The sequence below is a fragment of the Sciurus vulgaris genome (assembly GCF_902686455.1).
Source record: "Sciurus vulgaris genome assembly, chromosome: 3".
Taxonomy (NCBI): Eukaryota; Metazoa; Chordata; class Mammalia; order Rodentia; family Sciuridae; genus Sciurus; species Sciurus vulgaris.
The window spans coordinates 59,110,800-59,134,650 of NC_136463.1; the positions used below are offsets into that span (position 1 = coordinate 59,110,800).

The following is a 23,851-nucleotide window of genomic DNA, read 5'->3' on the forward strand; positions in this document are numbered from 1 at the left end:
CAATTAAAGCAGTGACATCTGAGCTAAGGGGACAGGGAGCAAACTTCACTTTTATTCATAAGTTCTTCTATCTCTTTTGATTTTTTTTTTTCAGCATGGTCATGCATGACTTTGATTTTTTAAAAAATAATAATTGTAGTAGAGATGGCGGAACTCGCCCATAATCCCAACTACTTGGGAAGTAGAAGCAGGAGCATCACAAGTTCCAGGCCAGATTCAGCAACTTAGCACGACCCTGTCTCGAAGTAAAAATAAAAAGGGCCGAGGATGTGGTTCCGTGGTAGAGTAACACTGGGTTCAATCCCAGTACAAAAATAAACAAAAACTAACTCTCTCTCTCTCTCTCTCTCTCTCTCTCTCTCTCTCTCTCTCTCTCTCTCCCTCCCCCCCCCCCCCCCCGTGTGTGTGTGTGTGTGTATACCACCGAGCTACAGCCCCAGTCCTCAAAAAATAATTTTACATTTTAAAAAGTGAAATCAAAACCCTGGTCAATTGAAACAGAAACGATCAGGCTATCTTCTTCCTGCCTGGGTGCCCAGCAGGTTGCAGGACACAGAGGGGTCAGTGCTGCGGCCAGAGCGCCTGAGACAGGAAAGGTTTGGGGGTTCGCGCCGCGCAGCTCCACAGCTCGGGCAGCCTAGCCCAGCATGCTCTTGCAGCGCAGCCGCTCCTCCTCCTGCTTCTCGGCCATGCGGCTCTCCAGCAGCCTAAGCTCCCTGTGCACCGCCTTGCGCATGGACGGCTCCAGCTCCAGCACTTTCTCCAGATCCGCCTTGGCCTCCGCCTCGTTCCACACCTCCGCGTGAGCCCGGGCGCGCACGTAGTAGGCCTTCGTTATGCCTGCAGGGAGGATAGCGCTGCACCCCGCTGCGGGGTTTACAAAACCCGGAACCCCGCCCCAGCCACAGCCCCTCCCTGCATCCCAGGCCTGTTTCCTCCTCTATAAAAAGGAGATGACGCTAAAGACCACAGTCCCGGTTCCCGTCCCTTGCATGGATCTTTTCAAAGACCTGTAACTAATTTAATGTTCAGAGTTTTGTCTTCTTTTCCTGGTAGGGGCTCCCCCAAATGGTAGCATCTTCAGGTCCTATCCCGACACTAACCCACACGGTGACTATGGGGATGATGAAGTAAGGTAATCTTAAAAAGAGGACTTAGTGCCTGGCGCATGCGCTTTTGATGCTGTTACTGTTAAAATTATTCAAAAACCTTCTTCACCAATATTGCCATGTCCCCGCACCCCGGGTACTAGTATGGATTTTTATCTTTCTCAGAATTGATTGCCTTCCTCTTTAAAAAGTCTAATTAGTGACTATTCCACAAAATCACAAGTCGGATGAGCTACTGGAGTGTGTGTGTGTCTGAATGCACATTAAAATACATCCCACAGTGAGCACCCACGTCCATCACCCGGGATTCCTTCGTTGCATGTTTGGGGAAGCCCTGCTGGGTGGAGACCAGTTTGGGACTTCAACGGATGGGGAGAGAAGTCCGCGAAGGACTTTGCAGGTGACTCTGTGGCCCTGGGCCAGACAGCCCTCCACCCTTTGGGACACCCCGCCCCGCTGCCCGCACCTGGGTGATGGCGGAGGATGTCGCTGGTGTGCTCCAGCACCTCATAGTACTCCTCCTTCTTCAGGAGACACTGGCAGTAGTTGAGGATCAAGGTGTTGATCATCTTTTCCAGCTTCAGCCACTGCACCTCCCAGGGCTTCTCCTGCCCCGTGCAGAAAATCAGCCATGAGTTCTGGCGGCCAAATGACTACTCCTCTGGAGCTAACCCCATCTCCCGCCCTAGAGGGCAGCCTCCCACCTTGGTCTGCAGGTTCCGCAGACACACGATGGCTTCCTGGTACTTGGAGGATGCCTCCTCGTAGCGGCCCAGCTTGAAGAGCCGATTTCCTTCTCCATGGAGGATGGGTACTGCCTGCATCTTCTCCTGGTTGTTCAGGTTCCACGTCTCCCGCTGGTACTCGCTCGGGGCCTCAACCTGATCCAAGAGCCGCGAGTCAGTGAGGCAGGGAGTCCAAAATCCCGCACCTCAGCAGCAACCAGGGAAGGCGGACCCAGCACGACTCCCTGAAGTCAATATTACCCACAGTGCAAGTGTACTCAAAGAATCATGCTTGCTGGTCAAATACTATGAACAGGGGAAGGAAGCAACAAGACCCAGGGCCCTGCCCTAAATCAATACTCTGTACAAATTAGGAAAAGGTACACCTTCATCAGGACACTTACTTCCAGGGTTCAGAACTGTCATGGATACTCATTGCATTACAAGGAGACACCTTATTGCCATCTGCTGGAAAGTTGTCATTATACATATACAAATGTACAGTGTCTATAATGAGGACCTTAGAAGGGATGCCCTTGTGCAGTGCACAATTGTTTGAGCAAGCCTGTAAAGACGTTTATTTGACACAGTTCTCTCTTTTATTTTTATTTGCCCATTTAGCTGGAGGATGAGCCTCAGCCTTGGTCATAAGCTGGGTCCTGACCTGGTCTTGACCTGACCCTGCTCCTCCCCCACAGTTCCACAAACATGGGCTGTCAATCACTCTGAGGTGTGGGTGGGAGGGTGTTGATAGTTCCATGCAACCTCTCCCAGATTCTTCAAGAACCAAGTCTGAATCCACAAAACACAGGGGCCAGGCAGGAGGTTGTGGTCCTAAACTTTTAAAAACAAAAAATGGAAGTAGAAGAAAAATGCCTCTCAAATAAACACAAATCACATTTCTTTTAAGTTGGTTCCAAATGGACTTTTCTCTTGGAAAAAGCAGAGCGATTTTTCTATCTAAATCCCCGTTCTTCTGTGACTCTTAAACACTTCCTTGTTCTCTAGAGAGAAACAGGCCAGGTCCAGAGGCAAGTAGGGCTGGGGCTTCCCATGATGCCTCCTATCCCCAGTCCCCCTCTGGTACTGGGACAGCCCCATTGTCCTCCCGACCCCAAGGTCCCACCTGCAGCAGCTCGATCACAAAGATCAGAGGCTGCGGCTCCTTTTGCAGCTCGTCCAGGTCCTCATAGCCCAGTGTGTGGTAGGCGAACATGTTGGCCAGCCCGCACGTATGGACGTGCCACTCTGTGGGGTCCTTGCCCTCAGCTACCTGCCGCAGGCTCCGGGACAGGATGGGGTAGACCCCCGTGTGCTGTGGAGAGACAGATGGGTAGCACCTGGATTATCTGCTCAGAGCTAGCTGGGCCATGAAGAACCCCCAGTCTGTTCCCTTCCTGGCAGAATCCACTGTCCCAGTACACCCCAGTAACAACTGTGTTCAACTGTACACTAGTCAAAGTGTCTTACACTTATTAACGACTTGAATCCTTAAAATAATCCAATCAGGGAGATGCTGCTAACATCCCCATTCTACAGATAAGGAAACTAGAGCCCAGTGAGGTTAAGCAATTTGCTCAAGTTCACACAGCTAGCCAATGACAAAGCCAGGATTCCAACCCAGTTCCCTAAGCCATGCCCTTAAACTCATTTTGTCTCTTTCTGGTCCTTGTGGTTGACTATCATACATCTCTCCCCGAGAGAGATCCTGAGCTTCTTAAGCCATGACTCACAGGGAGGACAGTGTGTAGCAATGGAGGGACAGGGTCTCACTTCCAAGAGTGCTCCAGAGCAACCTAGCAGTGCTACAGGCCCAAGAGTGAGAGATCCAGCCTCCCTGAACCCCAGTTCTCTTAGTTGTCCTGTGAAGTCTTGGAGTCATTGTAGGGATTAAAGGGGGTGGTACAGAATAGGTCTGGCTCATGGCAGCCACTGGGAGCTGGGGTTGCCACCCTTGGATGCAGGAATCAGCCCTGGCACCTCAGCTTCCCTGACTATGCTTTCTGAGAGCCCACATCCCTGGCTAGGCTCTGAGGTGGCCCATTCCAGGCTCTCAAGCACAGCTCCAGCAAATCTCAGTGCTGGGAAAGTGAAGGGACAGAGCATGGGGATGAGGGTCACCTTCCCCGCCCCCACCTGCCTGGATTAGCCCAGAATGCCCTCTACTCCTCTGTGAGAGCCACAGCCAGATGGCAGCTGAGCCTGCAGGATTAAGGCTGGCCTAGGGGAAGGAGTGGCCGCCGGACCAGCTTGCCACTGGGAGGGGTGCTCCTGGCCCTGACACAGTGGTCACAGTTCCCCAGACCTGTCCCACAGCATACAGAGTGAGAGCTGTGGACCAGACTGTCTGGGTATGCCCTCAGACCAAGGCCTTATCCTGCTGAACACCTGCCTCCTGGCAGTACCAGGACCCCTGGACATCAAAAGTGGGCTGTGGGATGCTACCGAGAACACAAAGTGAGTGTGGGACTCACCCAGCCCACTGAGACAGCAGTGGGGGACAGAGAGCTTTAGGGCCAGAGCCTGGCTCTGTCTGAGAGCCTTTCTGTACTGGAAGGTGCACACTGAAGTGTATTCATCTCGCAGATTGACTTTGTCTTATCCTTCATGGTCATTTTGCTCTTTTTGTCTTTTAAATTAGTTTTCAGTGATTACTTTGGGAGAGTTCACAGGCTTATGCCGATTTCTGGCCTACAGACTGTCCTGTCACACTGGGCCCTGCCCCTTTTACATGGCAGCTATCCAGGTGGAGCTGAGGAGCAGCTGCCCCCTGTAGATAGGGCCACCAAGGTTTCTGGCCCCTTATGAAATTTGAGTTTGCAACCCCAGGCCACACAAGGCTGGGCACCAGCAACAGATTACATGGAGACCATCTCTTCGCCGGGAGAGGGAGGAATACATTTCAGAACAGAAACCCCCAGAACCCCTCACTGATCCTGTCCCTCTGCTTTAGGGAAGGGAGGGAGGGAGAGAGACCTAAACTTCAAAGTCATCCAGTGAAGACTGTCCAGGCAAGGACTCAGCAGGGAATGACGCATGTGACTGGTGGGGAAGACCAGGTCTCCTTGGTCCTTTCTCAAACAGAGCTGATTGTCACACTGGTTGCTTAGTCCTCCTGGTATTCAGGTTCTTGGTCAGAGAGATGCCCACAGAGGAGAAGCACTGACTAAATGGAACATGCCCAGCCTTCTCACATTTCCTAGCCTGGATGCCACCCTTCCTTCCTCCTTCCTAGGCCTGTTGAACTCCAGGACCAGTCAATGTCATCTTCATTTTTTTTTCATACCAGGAATTGAACTCAGTGGCACTCGACCACTGACCACATCCCCAGCCCAATTTTGTATTTTATCTAGAGACAGGGTCTCACTGAGTTACTTAGGGCCTCGCAGTTGCTGAAGCTGGCTTTGAACTCGAGATCCTCCTGCCTTAGCCTCCTGAGCCATTAGGATTACAGGCATGCACGGTGGCTTCAATGTCATCTTCTTAAAGAAGTCCCTCCAAGACCCTAAAGCAATCAGTTGTTCCTCTTCAGCGGCTTCAAAGCACTCTGCCCCTACTGCTTATGTCAGAACACTGGATGCCCCACATTATAATGGTCTAGATATCTCTTCCTCCTTTAGAAATTTAATTCCTTGAGGGCTGGGGAGTTTGCCTGTTTTGTTTCTAACACCCAGAAAAGTCAAATCAGGTGCCCAGTGAAGACTTGCCAATTGCATAGATGGATGGATGAATGGATGAGTGAATAGGTAGATGGATGGATGAAGAAAGAAGAGAAAAGGAGAGGTGAAGGCCTAGAGACAGAAGATAAGACTATGAATGAACATTGGTTGAAGGAAAGGATGGATTAATTGAGGCCTCAGTAGATGGATGGATAGACAGACACAATGTGGATGTAAAGGTGGACAAATAACCCAGAAAGTTATGTATGGCTATGTGTGCATGTGCAGTTGTCTGTGGGCTGGGAGATGTGGGAAAATCAACAATAACTATGGTATAAATGTGTCCAGCCTGTGAGATGGGCAGTGCACCCATGTGACTATTAATGTGGCCACAAAAACACACACACCACAGAAAACCCAGGGCCACTCCCAAAGTGTAGGAGCAACAGCAGCTTGTAGTTTTACAAACAAGTCAATCAACTAATCGAGAATTTATTGACAGCTCCATGCATGCAGCTCTTCTGTGCTAGTAAACATATATCTTATGGAGAGGGGGTTGTTGGTGACAAAGGCCCTTCCAACATATGGCCTGAGTTAAAGGTGCATACCCATATAAAAGTTCAGGAGCTCCTCATTGTAAACAGTTGACAGATGTAATTTTAAACTAAAATCACAGAAAAATACAACTCTATGAAATCTTAATGTGATAAAAATAAAATGCTTTTTAAAGTTAGAAAACATCAGGATGAATAACAAAGGAACTAGTGCCAAGAAAAGATGCTCAACTGATATTTGCTTAGTAATGAGTGGCATATGTTGAGTGGGATCACCTAGAGGTAGAGGATGGAATTGCAGCCTGACTCTATTAGACACTTAAGAATCATGCACTAGACAAGGAATGAGGGACCAAGGGCCCCACTTGGATCCAGTCCCTCAATTTGTTTGGCCCAGGTCACATGAATTTCTCTCTCTGAGACTTAAGTCTCATCTTTAGTAAAATGAAGGAGTTAATGTTTACAATTTTGCTAACTCAAAATTATAGTCCCAGCTTTTCAATTGCCTTGTACATACTGTGATTTAGCCTCATAGATGTAGCATCATGGAATCCCCAAAAGAACCCTTGAACTTAGGCTTGCGTTTATTTACAGATGAGGTGATAGAGTGATAAAAGGGAGGAAGGACCTCCTCAGGTCACACAGCTATGAAGACAGAACAGAGGTCAAGTGCAGGTTTATTTTTCTCCCAAATTACTCTTTCAAAAGGTCATTAGCCCCTGTTGAAATAAGGCATATGTACATCCACCATAAATGGTGAAAATCAACAGGGAGCTTTGTAATGGATGGATCTGGTTGTCAACTCCTGAGCCCACCCATCAATCTTAATGTCACAGTAAGAAAAGCAGGCATGGTGTGCCTTCCAATGAGAGATACACAGTACCATCCATGACATACTTTTGCAAAAACAAAAGAACCTGAATTTTATCAAGCCCTGTAGACCAAACTCCCAATTGAACAAAAGTATGGGGAATAGAGGAACAGGATAGACAATTCCATAGAAAACAATGAGAAAATCAGCATGTGAAACTTCTACAGAACAACTGACCCTGTTCCTCCAACAAACCCAAATTTAAAAATAGAATAGGAGGAAATCACACAGATAACAAAAGATTTGGAAGACATTTCAATAAAGCACTATATATGAACTTTGGATCCAGATCAAACAAACCAATTTCATTCTCTTGCAAGAAACAAATGAGGGGGGAAAAAAAAACAGAGAAATTCTAAGTGGAGATTAAATGACATGAAGGAATTATTCAAGTTTTAGAAAGATTTAATAATGACATTGTGGTTATGTTTTTAAAATATTCTTGTATTTTATAGATACGCATTTCAGTGTTTACAAAGAAATGACTGGTGTCTGGAGTTTGCTTTAACCCTGTGGGATGAGGGAGGTAAGCACCTCAGGGGTGGATAAAGCAGGAGTGGTAATGGGTTGATGCATCAGGTGCTGGGGACTTGGAGGTTCATTATGCTTTCAGTTTGACTTTCATGTACATTTGAAAGTTTCCATAGGGATGTTTGTTTATTGGTCTATGAGTTTTGCCATTTCTATGTGCGCTACAGAACAAGGAGCCTAATTTCTAAGGATAATTTCTAAGAGTGCCATAAATATGAAAAAAAAATTGTTTTGCAATGTTGGTAGGAGTAGGAAAGAGGGGGGAAAGTGACCAATGGCCAAAAGTCCCCAGGAACTTAAAATGTTGTGCCAAAAGTAAGAACTGTAAAGTGGGTGGGCTCACTTCCAGAGGGCACAGCCTCCCACTCCCACACACCCTCAGGCAGTCGTGGCCCTGGTCGTCACTGAAGGGACTATTCTTTTGATTGGAGACATCTTATTTCCAGTGGAAGGGAATGGGGATGTGGGATTTGCCTTGGAGAGTTTGGTTTCCACCCCCAAGCTTCCTGAAATGCCACCACTCTCCAAAGTGGTTGGATAGGGAAACGGGCCAACATGGAGTACTCACGATGGTGTCACACCAGAACTCCGCCACCTCGTTGATCCGCATGGACGTCAGCAGGGTTTCCCAGACTTCAAGTTTGAACATGTTCCCAATGATGATGTTCATGGGCTGGCCCACCTGCTTGCTGTCATCAATCACTGTGCGATCCTCGTCACATTTTGTGGTGCGGAAATGAAAGGTCACCTGGCCACCAAGAGAGTGAACTCTGGTCAACACACTTCCCAATCTCCAGAAGAAGCCTCCACTGCTGTAGACCCCCATGGATGTCCTCAGAGGTCAGCTCACCCACACCTGATAAGCTGATAAGGCACCTCAGACTGCAGAGCCTCCTCCCTACCTGTCTTCTGCCAGGGACAAGGAGTCCACATCTCTGTCCCAAAGGACCCCAGTCCCTCTCTCTGCTGCTCTGCATGTCAGAAAGTCCTTCCTTAAATAAGTTCCAGGGGGCCACAGACACATCAATCAGCCACCAGACATTGGGGACCAACACCATGACCCCAAGGACCCTTCCTTCTCACTCAACACTTAGGACTCCAGAAAATTCCCCAAAGCCCCTCCTCTCCACCCACACTAAAATTTAACCTGTGAAGTATTAAAAATGCCCTATGAATTGGGTACCAACTCAGAGCATCTCAGATGCCTGGGGTGGACAATTCCAGGAAGGGCCTGCCAGCCTGTTTGGGGTCAAAGTTGAAAGCTATCAGTAGTGCAGTGGGCACAGCAGGAAGGTGAAAGGCTGCCATGGGCCTCCATCTGGTGGGGAGGGGACACTTACTCGGGATCCTGTGATGAAGTTTGGGAGATCCCCCGTGCCCCCATGCAGAATGGTCTTCTTGACCCCTTCCACATTCAGGAGCATGGTGGTGTCCATGGCTGCAGGTGGAAGGAGACATCCAGCCCAGGCTGGGATAATCTCACCCAAATGAGAAGACACTTAAGCCGCTGAGACATGTGGGGATTTGCCTGGGGGGAGGGGTGTGGATGAAGGAAGGAAGTCAGGAGAGGGGGTTTGTCAGGGTTCCTCTGGTCACTGCGGGCAGCCTTCTTCTGACCCATGGGTGACCCCTCACATTGATGCAAAGCCCCTGCCTGACACCTACTGTTATTGTATCAGGCTTTGGTTTTCTGCCACCCCAAGAAGGAAGGAGGGCAACTACGCTTTCTTAAAGAAGGCAGGGGAGAGAGAATCAAGCAGGAAAAGCCTGGAGGCCACCAAGGAGAAGAGGAAGGGAGACCTGAAGTCCCCTTCACTCTGCCTGGTCCAGGGAGTGAAGACCCTAATCCTACACTCTAAGTCCCTTTGGACCCCAGACCAGGGTGCTGCTGCCTTTGATTCCACCACCCTCCCTCTTCCCTCTTCCCTCTTTCCTCTTCCTCCTGTCCCCTCTATCTGAGGTTGAGATGTGGTCAGAGGGGAGAGATGCAGTTTTCTGGCTGGGCAAGAACTTAGAGTCCAAGAGACAGAGGCAGGTCTGAGAAAAGTTGAGGTGTCCTCTGCAGCTGTTTTATTTTGTTTTGCTTTGTTTTTACTTTTTTGGAAATGGGGATTGAATCCAAGGGCACTTTACCACTGAGCTATATCCTCAGTCCTTCTCTTTTTTTATTGAGACAGGATCTCCCTTAATGGCTGAGGGTCTTGCTAAATTGCTGAGACTGGCCTAGAACTTGCCATTCTCCTGCCTCCGGCTCCAGAATTGCTGGGATTACAGGTGTGTGCCACCATATCGGGTGCTCTGTAGCCCTTTTGGAGGTCTTCAGTCCTGGGCCCTGGGACCCAGGTAGAGCTTCCCCTAACCCCACCGTTTCAGGGGTCTGACAATTTAATGTGAAGGCTTGGTGTTTGGCGCCACCTAGTGGTAAGATTAACTATGCTCCCCGGAGCCGTGAGGCTGAAGGAGGCGCCCCACTCTCTTCCTGGAGGTTGACTTGTTATGGAGAAAAGAGACACAGGATCTGTGTCATAAGACACAGGCAGACATAAGAAGAGCTAGGAACCACACAGAGCTCAATTCAAAGGACTGAATTACTTATTTTAATTCTTAGTTACTGACATTGAGGCCTTGAATTTCTCCCACCCTCTCTCAATCCATTTTTTCAGCTGAAACAGATTTGCCTCTCCTATCACCCTCTCCATGAATCTGAGAGGCCTGGAGCTATGAACGTGACCCCAAAGTCCAGCACCCCTGAAAGTCTTAACTTCCACTAATAGCTGTTGGCTTGAAAGAAGCCAAATGTAGGTCAACTGGCCAAAGCCAGAGAACCCAGCCTGACCCCTCCAGGAAACCCTCTCTGAGGGCTCAGACCACCTCTACCCTGGAGCCTGTCTCTGTGCCTGCCTGAAGATGCAAAGACCCTTCCCTCTTCTCTTCCTTTCTTTTTCCAACCACGCAGCAACCTAGAGGGTATGCATGAATAGAAGATAAAATGGATACTCAGAACAACCTCAAAGGAAAATAAAAGTGATCACCATAAACCACTAGTGCAGGAAGTAGAACACACAGTATCCCTGTCCTGGGGGTTGGTTACTTGGGTATTTGCTTTGTAAGGATTCATTATTCTAGAGTTTCTATTGGGAGAATTTTTCTATTGTGACTGAATTCACAATGGGAGAAAGGAACCTAATCGTGCCTCATCTCACAATGCTTGAAACTCTCCCACCGTTTCCATCGCTTCCCTCTGAAGAAGGGTCAAGAGGCACACTTGGATCACAGTGAAATTTAGGAGTAAGAATAATAGATTTGACCCTCAGTTGGCTGGAAGAGCTGCAGGAAAAAAGGAAAGGGCCATGGGTGCCAATGGCAGGGAGCTTAGGTCCACTGCTGAGAAAGGAAGGTCCACTACCAGGCTGACCCCTGGCAATCCCTTGGCCCCCAAACCAGTCTCTCAAGGACCTTATTCACACACAACTCTAGTTGGTCCAGTTCCCTCCTCTACCTTCAGGATACACTCTTAACTCCTCCCCTGGCCTACAGGCCTCTACCTGTAGCCCCTGCCCTCAGTCCTGCTCTCTATTCTTATCAGCCTTTGTCCTGTCCTGGAACATGCAGTGCTCCGGCCCCCAACACCGGCCCCCTAACTCCTCAGCTAAACTGCACATACTTAGGGAAACCTCCCTGGCCTTTAGCCCAAGTGAGGTTCCTCACCCCCATTTATATCCTTCCACTGCCTTCCCCCCACCCTGCCTCTCATCTAGGAATCTGCTTCGCTTGTGTGGAGACTTGCTCCCACCCTCGATCCACCCTCCAAGCAAGACTGAAGGGAAGGCTTCTCATTCAGAAAAATACTTCTTCCGCCCTCTCCTGTTGCCATGGAGACTGCTCTTCATTAACCTGGTCTGCCAGTTGCCATTCTGAGAGGCAAGAGGGTGGGAAGCTCCAAACAGAGAAGGCTCTGTGTGTCTGCATCCCAGATACAAAGATGTGTCATCTAGGGTCAGACAAACAAAACTCCAAGGTTTTGAAGTCAGACATCCAGGATTTAAGTTCCAACTCTGACATTCAGTGCACTCTTGGACAAGATACTTCGCCTGTCGAATCTCCAGTTTTGTCATCTGTAATGGGAATAAAAATAGCACCACTTCCTAGAGCTGCCATGTGGATTGAGGAAGTAAATGCACTTAACTGAGCATCTGACACGTGGTAAGGCCTCAAAAAATATAAGTTATTATTATGGATCCTTGTGACGTGCCAACTGTGATGAGAGCGCTGGAGAATCAACTGTGACAAGGCACTCCAGTTTGAGGGATTTTTTTTCTGACCATTTCACCTTCTTTGAGTCTTTCCCACACTTTCAACTTGGTTTTCATAGGAACAACTCTCTTCTTCTCTATCATTACAATCAATTCCCTGATAGCAATCGCCAATACAACTGGCATGAAGGGTTTGGGGACCAGCATTTCTGACTCCTGGTAAACAACCCGCTGGAGAGAACAAAGTGAACAAGCAAACTAGAGCAGTGTTTTCAAACCACAGCTCACACACTCTAGTGACCAGGGTAAAATCCAACAGGGAATTGTAACTCTTGGTTTTTAAAAAAGAAATAGATAATAAATCTCAGCCCACATCAAGAGTCAAGAACTGTTTGATGAAGTTTTGGCTTCAGTTCATGGATGTGTATGTGTCAGGTTTCTTACAATGAGTACTTGTCCCCCTTGAATATATTGTAGTCCATACCAGAAAGGCCACACAAACACACAATTAGACAAATACACAATCACATCCTTTGCCTGGTTAACTCTTTCTCTAGATTTCAGCTTTAAATAACATAAGTGATTCTTCTTATTTTTTATTTTTTATTTTGATCCATTGTACACAAATGGGGTACAATTGTTGTTTCTCTGGTTGTACACAAAGTAGAGTCACACCATTTGCATAATCATACATGTACATAGGGTAATGATGTTTGTCTCATTTTGTTATTTTTCCTTCCCCCCACCCTCTGCCCACCCCTCTTTTCCCTTTATATAATCCATCCTTCCTCCATTCTTGCCTCCCTCCCACCCCGCATTATGTATCATCAACCACTTATCGGAGAACTCATTCAGCCTTTATTTTTGGGATTGGCTTATCTCACTTAGCACAATATTCTCCAACTGCATCCATTTACCTGCAAATGCCGTAATTTTATTCTTCTTTATGACTGAATAATATTCCATTGTGTATATATATATACCACAGTTTCTTTACCCATTCATCAGTTGAAGGGCATCTAGGTTGGTTCCACAATCTGGCTACTGTGAATTGAGCAGCTATGAACATTGATGTGGCTGCATCACTATAGTAGGCTGATTTTAAGTCTTTTCGGTGTAGGCCAAGGAGTGGGATAGCTTAGTCAAATAGTGGTTCCATTTCAAGTTTTCTAAGGTATCTCCACACTGCTTTCCAGATTGGCTGCACTAATTTGCAACCCCACCAACAATTTATGAGTGTACCTTTTTCCCCACATCCTCGCTAACACCTGTTGTTGCTTGTATTCTTGATAACCACCATTCTAATTGGGATGAGATGGAATCTTAGGGTAGTTTTGATTTGCATTTCTCTTATTACTAGAGATGTTGAACATTTTTTCATATATATGTTATTTGCCTATGGATCTTCTGTGAAGTGTCTGTTCATTTCCTTAGTCCATTTGTTGATTGGGTTATTTGTATTCTTGGTGTAAAGTTTTTTGAGTTTTTTATAGATTCTGGAGATTTAGTGCTCTCTCTGAAGTGTGTGTGGCAAAGATTTTCTCCCACTCTGTAGACTCTCTCTTCACATTGTTGATTGTTTACTTTGCTGAGAAAAAGCTTTTTAGTTTGAATCTATCCCAATTATTGACTCCTGCTTTTATTTCTTGTGCTTTGGGAGTTGTGTTAAGGAATTCTGGTCCTAAGTCGACTTGATAAAGATTTGGACCTACTTTTTCCTGATGACATGATTCTATATTTAGAGGAGTCGGAAAATTCCACCAGAAAACGTCTAGAACTCATAAATGAATTCAGCAAAGAAGCGGGATATAAAATCACCACTCATAAATCTAATGCATTTTTATTCATAAGTGATAAATCCTCTGAAAGAGAAATTAAGAAAACTACCCCATTCACAATAGTCTCAAAAAAAATTAAAATACTTGGGAATCAGTCTAACAAAAGAGGTGAAAGACCCCTACAATAAGAACTACAGAAAACTAAAGAAAGAAATTAAAGAAAATATTAGAAGATGGAAAGATCTCCCATGTTCTTGAATAGGTAGAATTAATATTGTCAAAATGGCCATACTACCAAAAGTGCTATACAGATTCAATGCTATTCCAATTAAAATCTCAATGATGTACCTCATAAAAATAGAGTAAGCAATCATGAAATTCATTTGGAAGAATAAGAGACCCAGAATAGCCAAAACAATCCTGAGCAGAAGGAGTGAAGAAAGGGGTATCACAATACCAGAACTTCAACTATGCTATAAAGCAATAGTAACAAAAATGGCATGGTATTGGCACCAAAATAGACAGGTAAATCAATGGTAAGGAATAGAGGACACAGAGACAAACCTGCATAAATACAGTTTTCTCATACTAGACAAAGGTGCCAAAAACATACAATGGAGAAAAGATAGCCTCTTCAACGAATGGTGCTGGGAAACCTGGAAATCCATATGCAGCAGAATGAAACTAAACCCCTATCTCTCACCCTGCACAAAACATCTCAAAATGGATCAAGGACCTCGGAATCAGACCAGAGACCCGGCAGTACTGCTTCGAGGTCAGGAGGGAGATGGTTGGGGAGAGCTTTATAGAGGTGGATTATTTTTAGCTTGTTTGAATGCTAAGGGAAGAGGGGAGGATGAAAGGACAAGACAGAGGGCTGGGCAGGAGGTGGACAAGGAGGTATACTCTGATCTGTCCCCTTCTTCCCAGATGAGTTTTCTTGGGGGCAGAGTGGGAATGCGAGTTTGGAGAACACAGAGGTGCAGTGCCTTATCTCCAGAACTAGGAGAAACTTGAGGGAAGGAGTGAAGCAGGGGCTATCACAATACCAGCCCTTCAACTATGCTACTATGCTACAGAGCAATAGTAACAAAAAAACGGCATCCACAGCTCTTTCTTCCATCCACAGCTCTTTCTGACAAAAACACTGAGCGAGAAAGAAAAGCCAGGTCTCTGAGAGACCACGGCTGCTGCCAGTTGAGGGGCCTGGAGCCGGAAGACACCTGCTACTGGGTCTTGTGGGTGCTCAGGACCCCTGCCTCCCCACGCGATCTGGCAAATCAGCCAGAATCCTGTGCCGGCTGAAGGCGGGGAGCCAGAGCTTGCGATCCGACTGGGCGCGGCAGGCCCAGCTCCGGGAGGTGGCGCGGGGTCTGGGTGGGTCAGGGGTAGCAGATTCCACCCGCCAAGCGTGCCGGAGCTCCTGCAGGCTGGGGCGGGGGTCCGGAGGAATGAATGGGGACAACCAGGCCAATCCCAGAGCAGGATTTACAGCCGCGAGAGAAAGGGGCCAATCGGATCCCCGGTGCGGCGTCGGGGGCGGAGCCGCGCGGAGTTTCAAATCGGCTAGGATCAGCTACAAGCCGCTGTGCGGAGCTTGTGGTCCCGAATCGGATGCAGTAGGGTGAGCGCGGGAGGTGAGGTGGAGAGGCTTCTGTTCAAAGGAGAGCGGGGCTTCGAGGGGCAGCTTGGGGCGGGGAGTCTGGTTAGGACAGGCACGGCATGTGGGGTGTCCGGGTATTGCAAAAGTCCGATAGAAATCTGGTGTCTGTGGGATGGCTGGGGGTCTGGGCGGGAGTCGGTTTGGTCTAGGCTAATTTATGAACGAGCCGTTGGTCTTGTCCTGGACCAAGTGCTAGGTTTGGTGGGACTTCGCCTCCCTTCCCGCCTGATACTCTGGAAAGGAGGTTGGGATGAAGACCGGAGTTTTGGAAACACAAAGTATGGGACAGCAGGAATGCTGCTGACCGTCACCATTCTTCCAGAAAGCAGTCGCCTTCTAGCACCCATAGTTGTCCGAGTGCCACACCCCACGGACCTCCATCCCATCCCTTGTCTGTGAAGCCTGGGAATTGAGTTGGGGAATGCCGTTTTGACCCGCTTTTTGACCCTCCCAGGGTGTGGCGGGCAGAGGAGACTGGACCAGGCAGATGGCCTCTCAGTGGCAGAACATGGGGGCTTCTGTGCGCCGACGATCTCTCCTGGAGCAGGAGCAGATGGAGGAGGAGGTGATACGATCAGCAGCCGGCCAATCAGAGACATCGACCGGACCCTTGGGTTCTCTGTGCAGAAGTTTCCAAAGACGGCTGCCCCTGAGAGCAGTCAGCCTTAACCTCAGATCAGGCCCCTCCTGGAAACGCCTGGAAACCCCAGACCCCGAGAAGCAGGGTCTACAAGCTGCAGCTCGCTCAGCTAAGACTGCCTTGGGCGCCGTGTCCCAGGTAACAGTGACAATATTAATCATCTATTTGTGGAGGGCATACTTGTTGCCAGTAGTTCCTACCCTTAGGGAGCCCCCAAGAATATGGACTCCATGACTTGATTAGTTTATTGCTGTTTCCTCAGCACCCCAAATAGTTCCTGGCAATTTGTTGGGGAAATAAATGAAACATTGTCACAAAAGAAATCCAGGCTCACTGTGCAAGACGATGAGAGTTTTTATTGTGATAGGAAATTGCAAACAAATGGCTAACAGTAAGGGGGACACTAAACCCAAGTTTAGTTGGTGACAACTTCCCAGAGTCCTGATTTGGAACTGAGGAAATAAGATGCCGAAGAGTAGGGGCAGGAACTTAGTCTGGGTATGGCTTGAGCAAGGTGAAATAGTGAGAAAGGAGGGCTTTTGTGCAGATGTTCAGACTCTCACAAGCACCCTGGAGAGGGAAAAATTCTTTTTTTTTGTTTTTTGTTTTGTTTTTACCTCGCCAAGGATGCAACCCAGGGCCTTGTGCAGTATAGGCAAGCACTCTACAGCTGAGCTACACCCCCCAGTCCTAAAGCTTGTCAGTTAGCATATTAGGACTTGTTTTTTAGCTTCTTGAAAAAGGGAGAGAAGCGATGCATCCCTGAGGGGGCTGGCTTATCAAAAGTGGACAACTTCAAGAGCTATTCAAAAGGTGGATCTGAGAGGATTTGGTGTCAGGGGCATGTGTTGGCAGGAAGGTACCATTATGCTGGGTGTGAGGTGTCTGTAGGACTTCCAAACAATTAGGTCTTTAAACGTGGAGCTGGAGATGGGGAGAGGTATCACATGGAATGTACAGAAGCCATGCAAGTGTGAATAAACCTCCAAGGAGGACATGGCAGGACCTGGTGGGACTCCTTATCATCTTATTAGGAATTCTGAAGATGTCAGGAGAGGGCAGCTATGATGTCTGGAATCTTTGTAGAGAGGCCTTGGATCAAATGCTAGTCCTTATCTGGAGGAACCCTATGAATGGTTTCACCACCCTGACGGCTCAGAGAAATGAAATGAAATATCTTGTTCAGGTCACATAACTCATCACACTTAACTGGGGCCTTGCTCCATTCTCTAGCAGTATTTACTATGGCAAAGACAATCTAGCAGACAAAGAACCTTCCTAGTTGATGCCCTGCTGGTGTAGAAAGCCCAAGAGTTAGGACTTGATCTTGTGGGCAGCAAGAAGCCATAGAAGTGTTTTGAGCAGTGGAGTGTCAGGATGAAAACTGCCACAGAAGGATCTCTGTAGACCAATGTGGAGGAGAGATGAGAGTGAGACCAGAGCAAGAAGACAAATGGTCTGGTACCCAGGGAGCTGGACCTGGTCTTCTCTGGGCCTTCCTGAGTCTCTGGGTTAGTTTCTACCTGGAAAGCGAGTTTAGACTTGGACAAATGGAGGCTCTGTGAGCCACAGTGGCCCTCCTGCAGTGAAGTGCAGGCTCATGTGAAGTCCTTCACATCCCTCACCCTAAAGACTAAGAACAGGAGGTATTTATGGGACAGCTTGTGAGCTCTGGGATTAGAGGGACAGCCTACATCCTGGGATAACTCAACCTTTCTATGTACCTGTCACAGAAAATCCAGGAGTCCTGCCAAAGTGGCACCAAGTGGCTGGTGGAAACACAGGTGAAAGCCAGAAGGAGAAAGAGAGGGGCGCAGAAGGGCAGTAGCTCTCCACCTCCCAGCCTGACCCAGAAGAACACTCGGCTGTCTAGGGCTTCCCCAGACCTCCAGGAGAGGGAGCAACACCGCCTCTGTGCCCGGGTTGACCCACGTGTTCATCCACTAAGGCGGCTCAGGAGGGAAGCTGCCCTACAGAGCCCCTATTCATCAACAGAGCCCCTCTGCTGTCCCAGGCAAGTAGAACAGTACCTCTCCCCAGGACTAGTGGCCTCTGAGCACAGGCCCAATTTCCCTCCCCTGACCCTACAAACACAGTCCCAGGGGCTTCTGAGAACCTCCCATGGCTACCTGAGCCATGGCTACCTGGAGCCATGGCACCTGAAATGTGTCACATCTATATTCTGACCCAGCTTGCCCCCAGAGCTAGTGTGGGGTCCTGAGAAAATCCTTCGGGGCCTCAGAATCCCTATCTGTAAAAGAAAATGGTAAGCCTAATTCTGACTGATCCCATTCACCCAAGCCTCCTGGGAAACCCATCTTGAGGGTGGAAGCTCAGGTTCCAAGTAGGGAACAGCAGGGCTCACTTATCTACAAAAATCACGTGCCTATGAGCTTGATGTCATGGGCTTTGATGCCATTTCCCAGAGTGAGGACCTGTGGTGAGGTGTTCCCAGCCCACCAGGGCTAGCTGGGTCCACAGGCCAGGACCCTGTGCTGGGTTGGGAGGAAGGAAAAGCCCCAGGCCTCCAGCTAGTCCCTGGTGTGACTTTTCCTTGTGATCAGCGAGTCTGACAGTGACCTAGAGCCTGTGGGGGCAGGAATTCAGCATCTCCAGAAGCTGTCCCAAAAGCTGAACAAAGCCATCGTGGCTGAAGAGGGGTGAGTTGGTGTCCGTGCTACAGAGTGATGTCTGGGAGGGCACCCCTTTAGCCAGGTCATCTTGGAAGGCAGGCTGATGGTTCTGGCTCTGACCTGCTGTATGACACTGAGCAATCCCCGCCCCTCTCTGGGCCTTTGTCTCCTCATTGGAAACATCAGTGATGAAAGACCTAGTTGGGGTAATGGTGAAAGATGCACCCTGGATGTCCTCAAGGCTTTGGGATCCCACCTTTGTCCATCATTTGGATCCTAATTTGGTACCTAATTCCTGAAGCACCACCCTTCTTCCAAGACTTCCTCATGGCTCCTTTATGCCCTGCCTAACCATGGAATTGGGAAAAAATGACATGACCACTATGGAATTCCTGGTCTGTCTGCTCAGGACCCCATTCTGGGAGCAGGGCCTCAGTTCTGAATCTGCCCTAACTTGGGACAGTTTCCTCCTTTGTATAATGGTCACAGCAGGCTCATAGGCAGGACCCTCCCAGCTCTGACGGTGTCGAGCAGCCATGTTCCCACCACGTTTTCAGGTTCTGGTCTTGTCTAGTCTAGACTAGGGGAGCCCCTCAGAGCCTGCAGCACCCAGAAGCATCAGCCCCTCCCCCTTCTCCCTCCCTAGTGGTGACATGACCATCTCCCTCATTCGGCACTGAGGACAGCATCCTCCAGGTAATGATTCCCAAGACACTCCTCCCACAGCAGGATCTTTCTCCTCCTCCTGCATGAGCATGTAGGCTGTCTGCAGGCACCTTAAAGAAATCAGTCTTTTTGAGGAAAACCCACAGAGAGGATGTATGTGGCAGAGTGGGAAGTGTAGGAAACTTCTACTGAGCCAGAGTTGCTACCTTCACTAACACCCAATCGCTGAGCCTGCTAGGAGCCCAAGTACCTAGAGCCATCTTGCTGCCCCCCATTTTAGGGGGAAAGTTATGGTCCCCCTATTGCTCCTTTGAGCCAGCGAGGGGCGCAAAGGGAGCTCTGTCTTGCAGGAAACAAGCCCTGTCTGGCCTCGAAAACCCTCACAACCAGGATATCTGTACCATGAGCTTCCTGGAAGAAGCACCTGCATCATCGGCAACCCTGAGCTGCTGCTAACGAGGACCTGACTAACAAGGGCCCAGAGCTCTTCTGCTTCAGCCACATCTGGGCCCATCAGTGACCACCTGCCATAGCCTGAGTGACTTGGGGAGAACTTGGAATTTCTCCTACCCTCTCCCCAGGGACTATTGTGCTTAGGAACTAATCCCACACAGTGTGGGAGCTTTATCATAATGGGAAGGCACCAGAAGATGCTGGAGAGTTTTGAGCCACATACCCAGGAGCAGGGTCCTTGGGGAGCCATGTGTGGACTCACCTCCTGTGTTCTAATGCAGAGGTTCTTGAGTACAAGAACCTGGGGTTCTGCTTCTCCCCACCAGGACCCCAGAGGAAGGGAGAGGAGATAATTCCAGGTTCTGTAACCCTGGGCCTTTTTATGATGAGCTCAGCATGGGGCACTGTGGCTTGCAGAGGGAGGAGCTATCTTCAAGAGCAGTTTCTGCCCTTTGTAAATTACTTAAGAAATCTTCTTTGTCAAAAAACATGTGTAAGTTTCCTATATCTTGCTTCGCTTCTTAATAATAAGACTCTTTCCACATTTGACGTTTGTTCCCTTTCACATCCCCCCACAGCCCACCCTGACTCTGCTATGGGTCATAAGTTTGGGTCTGGTTTCTCCCCCTCATCCATCTGGGTTGCCTGCCCCTCAGTCCCAGCTCAGGGAAGACAGGAGTAAAAGGAAGGCCTTCTCAAGTTAGTCCATAGCAAAGCACATTTTAAAGGCAAATAAGGTTTTTATTTAAGTGACAACATTTGAGAGTTAAAAACCAGCTCACATCAAAATCAAGACCAATTGTAAAAATCTTTTAACTCCATAATGCTGCTTTTGTCTTGTTAGAAATCTGGTATTTTACATTTTCTTCTCTAACGGATTTTATACAAGGCAGCCGTAAGGAACATAATAAACCACGTCCACCACAGAACCACCCATCACAGACAACACTGAAAGTTGCGCACTTGGGAACAGTCAGACCCTAGACAAGGTCAGACTGGCTGGCACCACTGACAGAAACAAATAGAAAAGGACAGCGGGGGTCCAAGGATGGGGGTCCCTGTGGGTGAACCGCCCTCCTCTGGCCTGCCCCTCCTTGGTGTCACCTGCCTCTCCTCTGTCCCAAAGAGGACGGAGTCAAACTCTGATTTTCCTCCCAACCATCCTATCGGTTTCTCAGCAAGGAGAGCAGAACTCAGCCATGCCTTGCTGCTTGGACTTAACCCTAATTTGGATGTTTAAGAAAATTCCCCCAAAGAGAATAGGTTTCCAGAGCACTTGGCACTCAAACCCCCGGGGATTTGGCCAGAAAATTGGTTGGTTGTTTAAGGCGGGGTCAACTGCGAGGCTCCTTCACAGTCAGGGCGCCCCTCCCGGGCAGGGCTGCACCTGAGCTGGTTGTGGGGCGTGTGGATGCAAAACCGGCACCAAATCTGGACCTAGAACCACCTTCCTTAGGTGGGGTCCAGCCTTCATTTAAAGATTAAAGATCATGCCAGGTTTTGTCGCAGGACACTCCCAGGGCACAGGTTTGGGCTCCAAAGTTTTCAAGTACAATTTGAAAGTCACTAAGATTCAGCCTCCCCTCTTTCAGAAAGCTACCCCCAGTATTTCAAGAATATAGGGATCCAGACACATTTGCTGTAGCCCAGCACCCAGACAAGAAGGCTGTTCATCCAAATGCACAAAAGGAATCCACATTTTTTTTTTTTAATATTCCATGGTGTTTAAGGGAGGAGTCAAGATCTTTAGGGGGGAAAAAGTAATGTTGAAAGAGCAGGCCATAGCAAAGAATGCACCCTGAACCCCCAACAGGGCAAGGGATGGGGGAAGGTGGCAGGCAGGCCCTCAGCCAGACAGCCACCACATGAGGAAGAACAAACATGCCACGTGAGAAACGAGGAGTTTTGGTCAGGCAGGAAGATCTGTTTTCCAGCTGCTGGTGAGCAGGCACACCAGGAGCTAGAATTCTCTAGAAAACAGCTGGACTGGGATCACAGAACTACTGAAGGAGAGGCAGCAGCACCCCCTCCAAGGAAAAGGACTTGGTTCTTTTTGTCTCCAACTGAACTGGACAGACAAGAGCGAACAAACTACTAGTATAGAAAGTGCATATAGGGTACGCAGTTGCCGTGAAAGCAGTACTGAAAACAGAAATCGTCTCTTCACGGAACAGAACGGCAAATACACATTACACATGCCAACTACAGCTCTGAGGGTGTTGTGTTTACAATATCTCCCTGTACACCATCAGCATCTCATGTGGGAGTCATCAAAGCCCCAATCCAGGGCTCCAGCAAGGGAAGGGGTGGCGGCCCTCCCTCCAGGTCCTATGTCTCAATTCTGACCCCCAGAGTCACAGAACCCTGGTCACTGACTCCAAATTTCCTGGGGATCCCAGCTCACATGTGTGCACTCTCACTCCCCACCCCAACACACTAGCCTGGGGTTCTCAGAAAGAGAAGAGGGAATCTAACCAGGGGAAAGAATCTCACGCTAATTATTTTATCATTTGAAAGTAATACCTCAGTGACTTGAGCAAAAAGGAGATGATGGAGTGTGAGAGAATCACACTGGGTCTGCCCAACTCTAAATCATGGTACTTTGGGGGAAGGGATGGGAAGATTAGAATTGAGGTGGCCATAAGAGCTAGTGCCAAGAGAAAGCCAATGAGTGATGACATGTTAAAGGGGATGGGCAGTGAGAAATCTCTGGGAGGCAGGGCCAGAGTAAAAGCGGAAGCTCACCACCTCCCTCCCCTGGCAGACGCGTCCCCAGCACTGAGCTTGGATGGGGGATGCAGTGCTGACTGTGGGGCAGAAGAGCTGGAAGATGGGTCAGGCAAAGGTGGTGGGAGCTGGCAAGCTGAAGAAGACGTTTCTAGTGGAGAGATCTGGGGTGGGAGCTGGAGCCCAGACCCCTCCAGTCCCAGCAGGGTACCCAGGGTTTGCCAGGCGATTTACAATGGTGGTGCCAGCCGCCCCCACCAGCAGCTGCTGTGGGCTGCATGGGAGCTGCAAGAGGTAGACATTGAGCATAAGCGACACTGAACTGACACAGGTGCCTGCTGTGTATACAGATGTCTGGGCCCTGGGGCAGCCTGAATGAAAGAGCTGGGACCGGCCTCAGTGGCAGCCCATGGGGGCTCAGAGGCAACCTGGGGAAGCCCCATGGCAGGTGTGAACCTGGGCTAGAGCACAGGGGAGGTGCAGAGGCCTATGCCAAGACCAGGGGCTCAGCAGCAGGAGGACCTGGGCAGGCTTAGAAGGGCCCCAGGAAAGCCAAGCCCTGTCACCCTCAGGGGACTACTCAGGAGGAGGCTATAGGCTCAAACCAAGCTGAGTGGCAGAGGGAAGGAAGAGAATACAACAGTTTGAGCCAAGATTTCACAAACCTCCAGAACCCTGGGATCTCAGTTCTCTGCCTTCCAGGAACCAAAAGAGAGAAATCAGAGCAGGGCTTGGGGTGAGAAGAGCCAGATCCATACCCTTTGTTGAGGGTGGAGGGAGCTCTTTTTGTCCCAGGCACACCCAATTTGAGCATCATTGCAAGGCCAACTGCTGCAGTTCTCCATAGAGTAGGGGCTTCCTCTGATGTGCTGAATAGAGAGCACCTCCCTCCCATCCCACCCAGAAACCTCTCCCAGTCTGTTGAAGGGGTGGATCACTGGGCACTCTGAAAAGCCTCAGGGGACAAAGTGCAGGACAACCTAGGAGTCAAAAACTCTTACCCATCTCAACTGGGGGGACTACTCCAATTACAGAAAGAAGGCAGGGCCCAGAGAAGGTAAGCAACAGGCTCAAGGGCTCACAGCCAGCTCAGGTGGGCCAGAGCCCAAGGCTGCAGCCTCACAGGGATGTGAGGCTGGGCTCCCAGGAGAGAAACACCTGTCCTAGAGGGCCACAGGAGAATGGTGAGGATACTGAGGACAAAAGGTGGGGGACAAAGGACAGCTGCAGGACAGACCGTCAGCACCAGACCTTGCCCCAGGGCTGTAGACCAGACACCAAATAGTGAGGATGAGCCCAAAGGGATGTCTTCTCACTCCCAGAAAGTGACCACTTTGCCAAAAGTGAGTCAACCCCAAAGTGGTGACCCAGGATGTCACAAGGAGGGCGGGCACAAATGCCACTCACTCCTCCACAAGACAACCAAGAAGCTGTACCTGCCGCGGCAGTTGGTCCTGGGCTGGAGGCTTCTCCCGTTAGAGCCTGCCTTGCATGGCTAGGGAGCCTCGGGACTCAGAAAGATGGTCAACCTTGCCCAAACACTGTGCCGGGCAGGCCTGCCAGCCAGGATTACACAAACACCAACCTCG

At 49.1% G+C, this 23,851-nt stretch overlaps 2 protein-coding genes across 5 annotated transcripts; one reads left to right on the forward strand and one right to left on the reverse strand.

The window, feature by feature from the left end:
• Nucleotides 1–504: 504 nt before the first annotated feature.
• AIPL1 (AIP like 1 HSP90 co-chaperone) lies at nucleotides 505–8,885 on the reverse strand (the record flags this gene model as incomplete). The annotated part of the gene is made up of 6 exons (XM_079131906.1): nucleotides 505–840; nucleotides 1,576–1,717; nucleotides 1,814–1,990; nucleotides 2,961–3,149; nucleotides 8,018–8,197; nucleotides 8,790–8,885. 6 exons carry the CDS (start codon nucleotides 8,883–8,885, stop codon nucleotides 638–640), a joined length of 987 nt encoding a protein of 328 aa, XP_078988032.1. The 3' UTR covers nucleotides 505–637.
• Nucleotides 8,886–15,039: 6,154 nt separating this feature from the next.
• PIMREG (PICALM interacting mitotic regulator) lies at nucleotides 15,040–20,020 on the forward strand. 4 transcript variants are annotated; one of them, XM_079132703.1, is made up of 6 exons: nucleotides 15,040–15,104; nucleotides 15,598–15,921; nucleotides 17,517–17,801; nucleotides 18,352–18,443; nucleotides 19,063–19,112; nucleotides 19,433–20,020. In XM_079132703.1, the coding sequence occupies exons 2-5, from the start codon at nucleotides 15,631–15,633 to the stop codon at nucleotides 19,094–19,096; spliced, it is 702 nt and encodes a 233-aa protein (XP_078988829.1). In that variant the 5' UTR covers nucleotides 15,040–15,104; nucleotides 15,598–15,630; the 3' UTR covers nucleotides 19,097–19,112; nucleotides 19,433–20,020. The 4 variants fall into 4 exon arrangements, with proteins under 4 accessions (XP_078988829.1, XP_078988827.1, XP_078988830.1 ...); XM_079132701.1 differs by lacking the exon at nucleotides 19,063–19,112; XM_079132704.1 differs by lacking the exon at nucleotides 19,433–20,020 and having other exon boundaries at nucleotides 18,974–19,112.
• Nucleotides 20,021–23,851: the final 3,831 nt, after the last annotated feature.

Coding starts and splice junctions, on each gene's coding strand:
- PIMREG (XM_079132701.1), top strand. CDS start 15,631: ATGGCCTCTCAGTGGCAGAACATGGGGGCTTCTGTGCGCCGACGATCT. Junction 15,922..17,516: donor CCTTGGGCGCCGTGTCCCAG/GTAACAGTGACA, acceptor TACCTGTCACAG/AAAATCCAGGAGTCCTGCCA. Junction 18,444..19,432: donor GCCATCGTGGCTGAAGAGGG/GTGAGTTGGTGT, acceptor TCTGTCTTGCAG/GAAACAAGCCCTGTCTGGCC.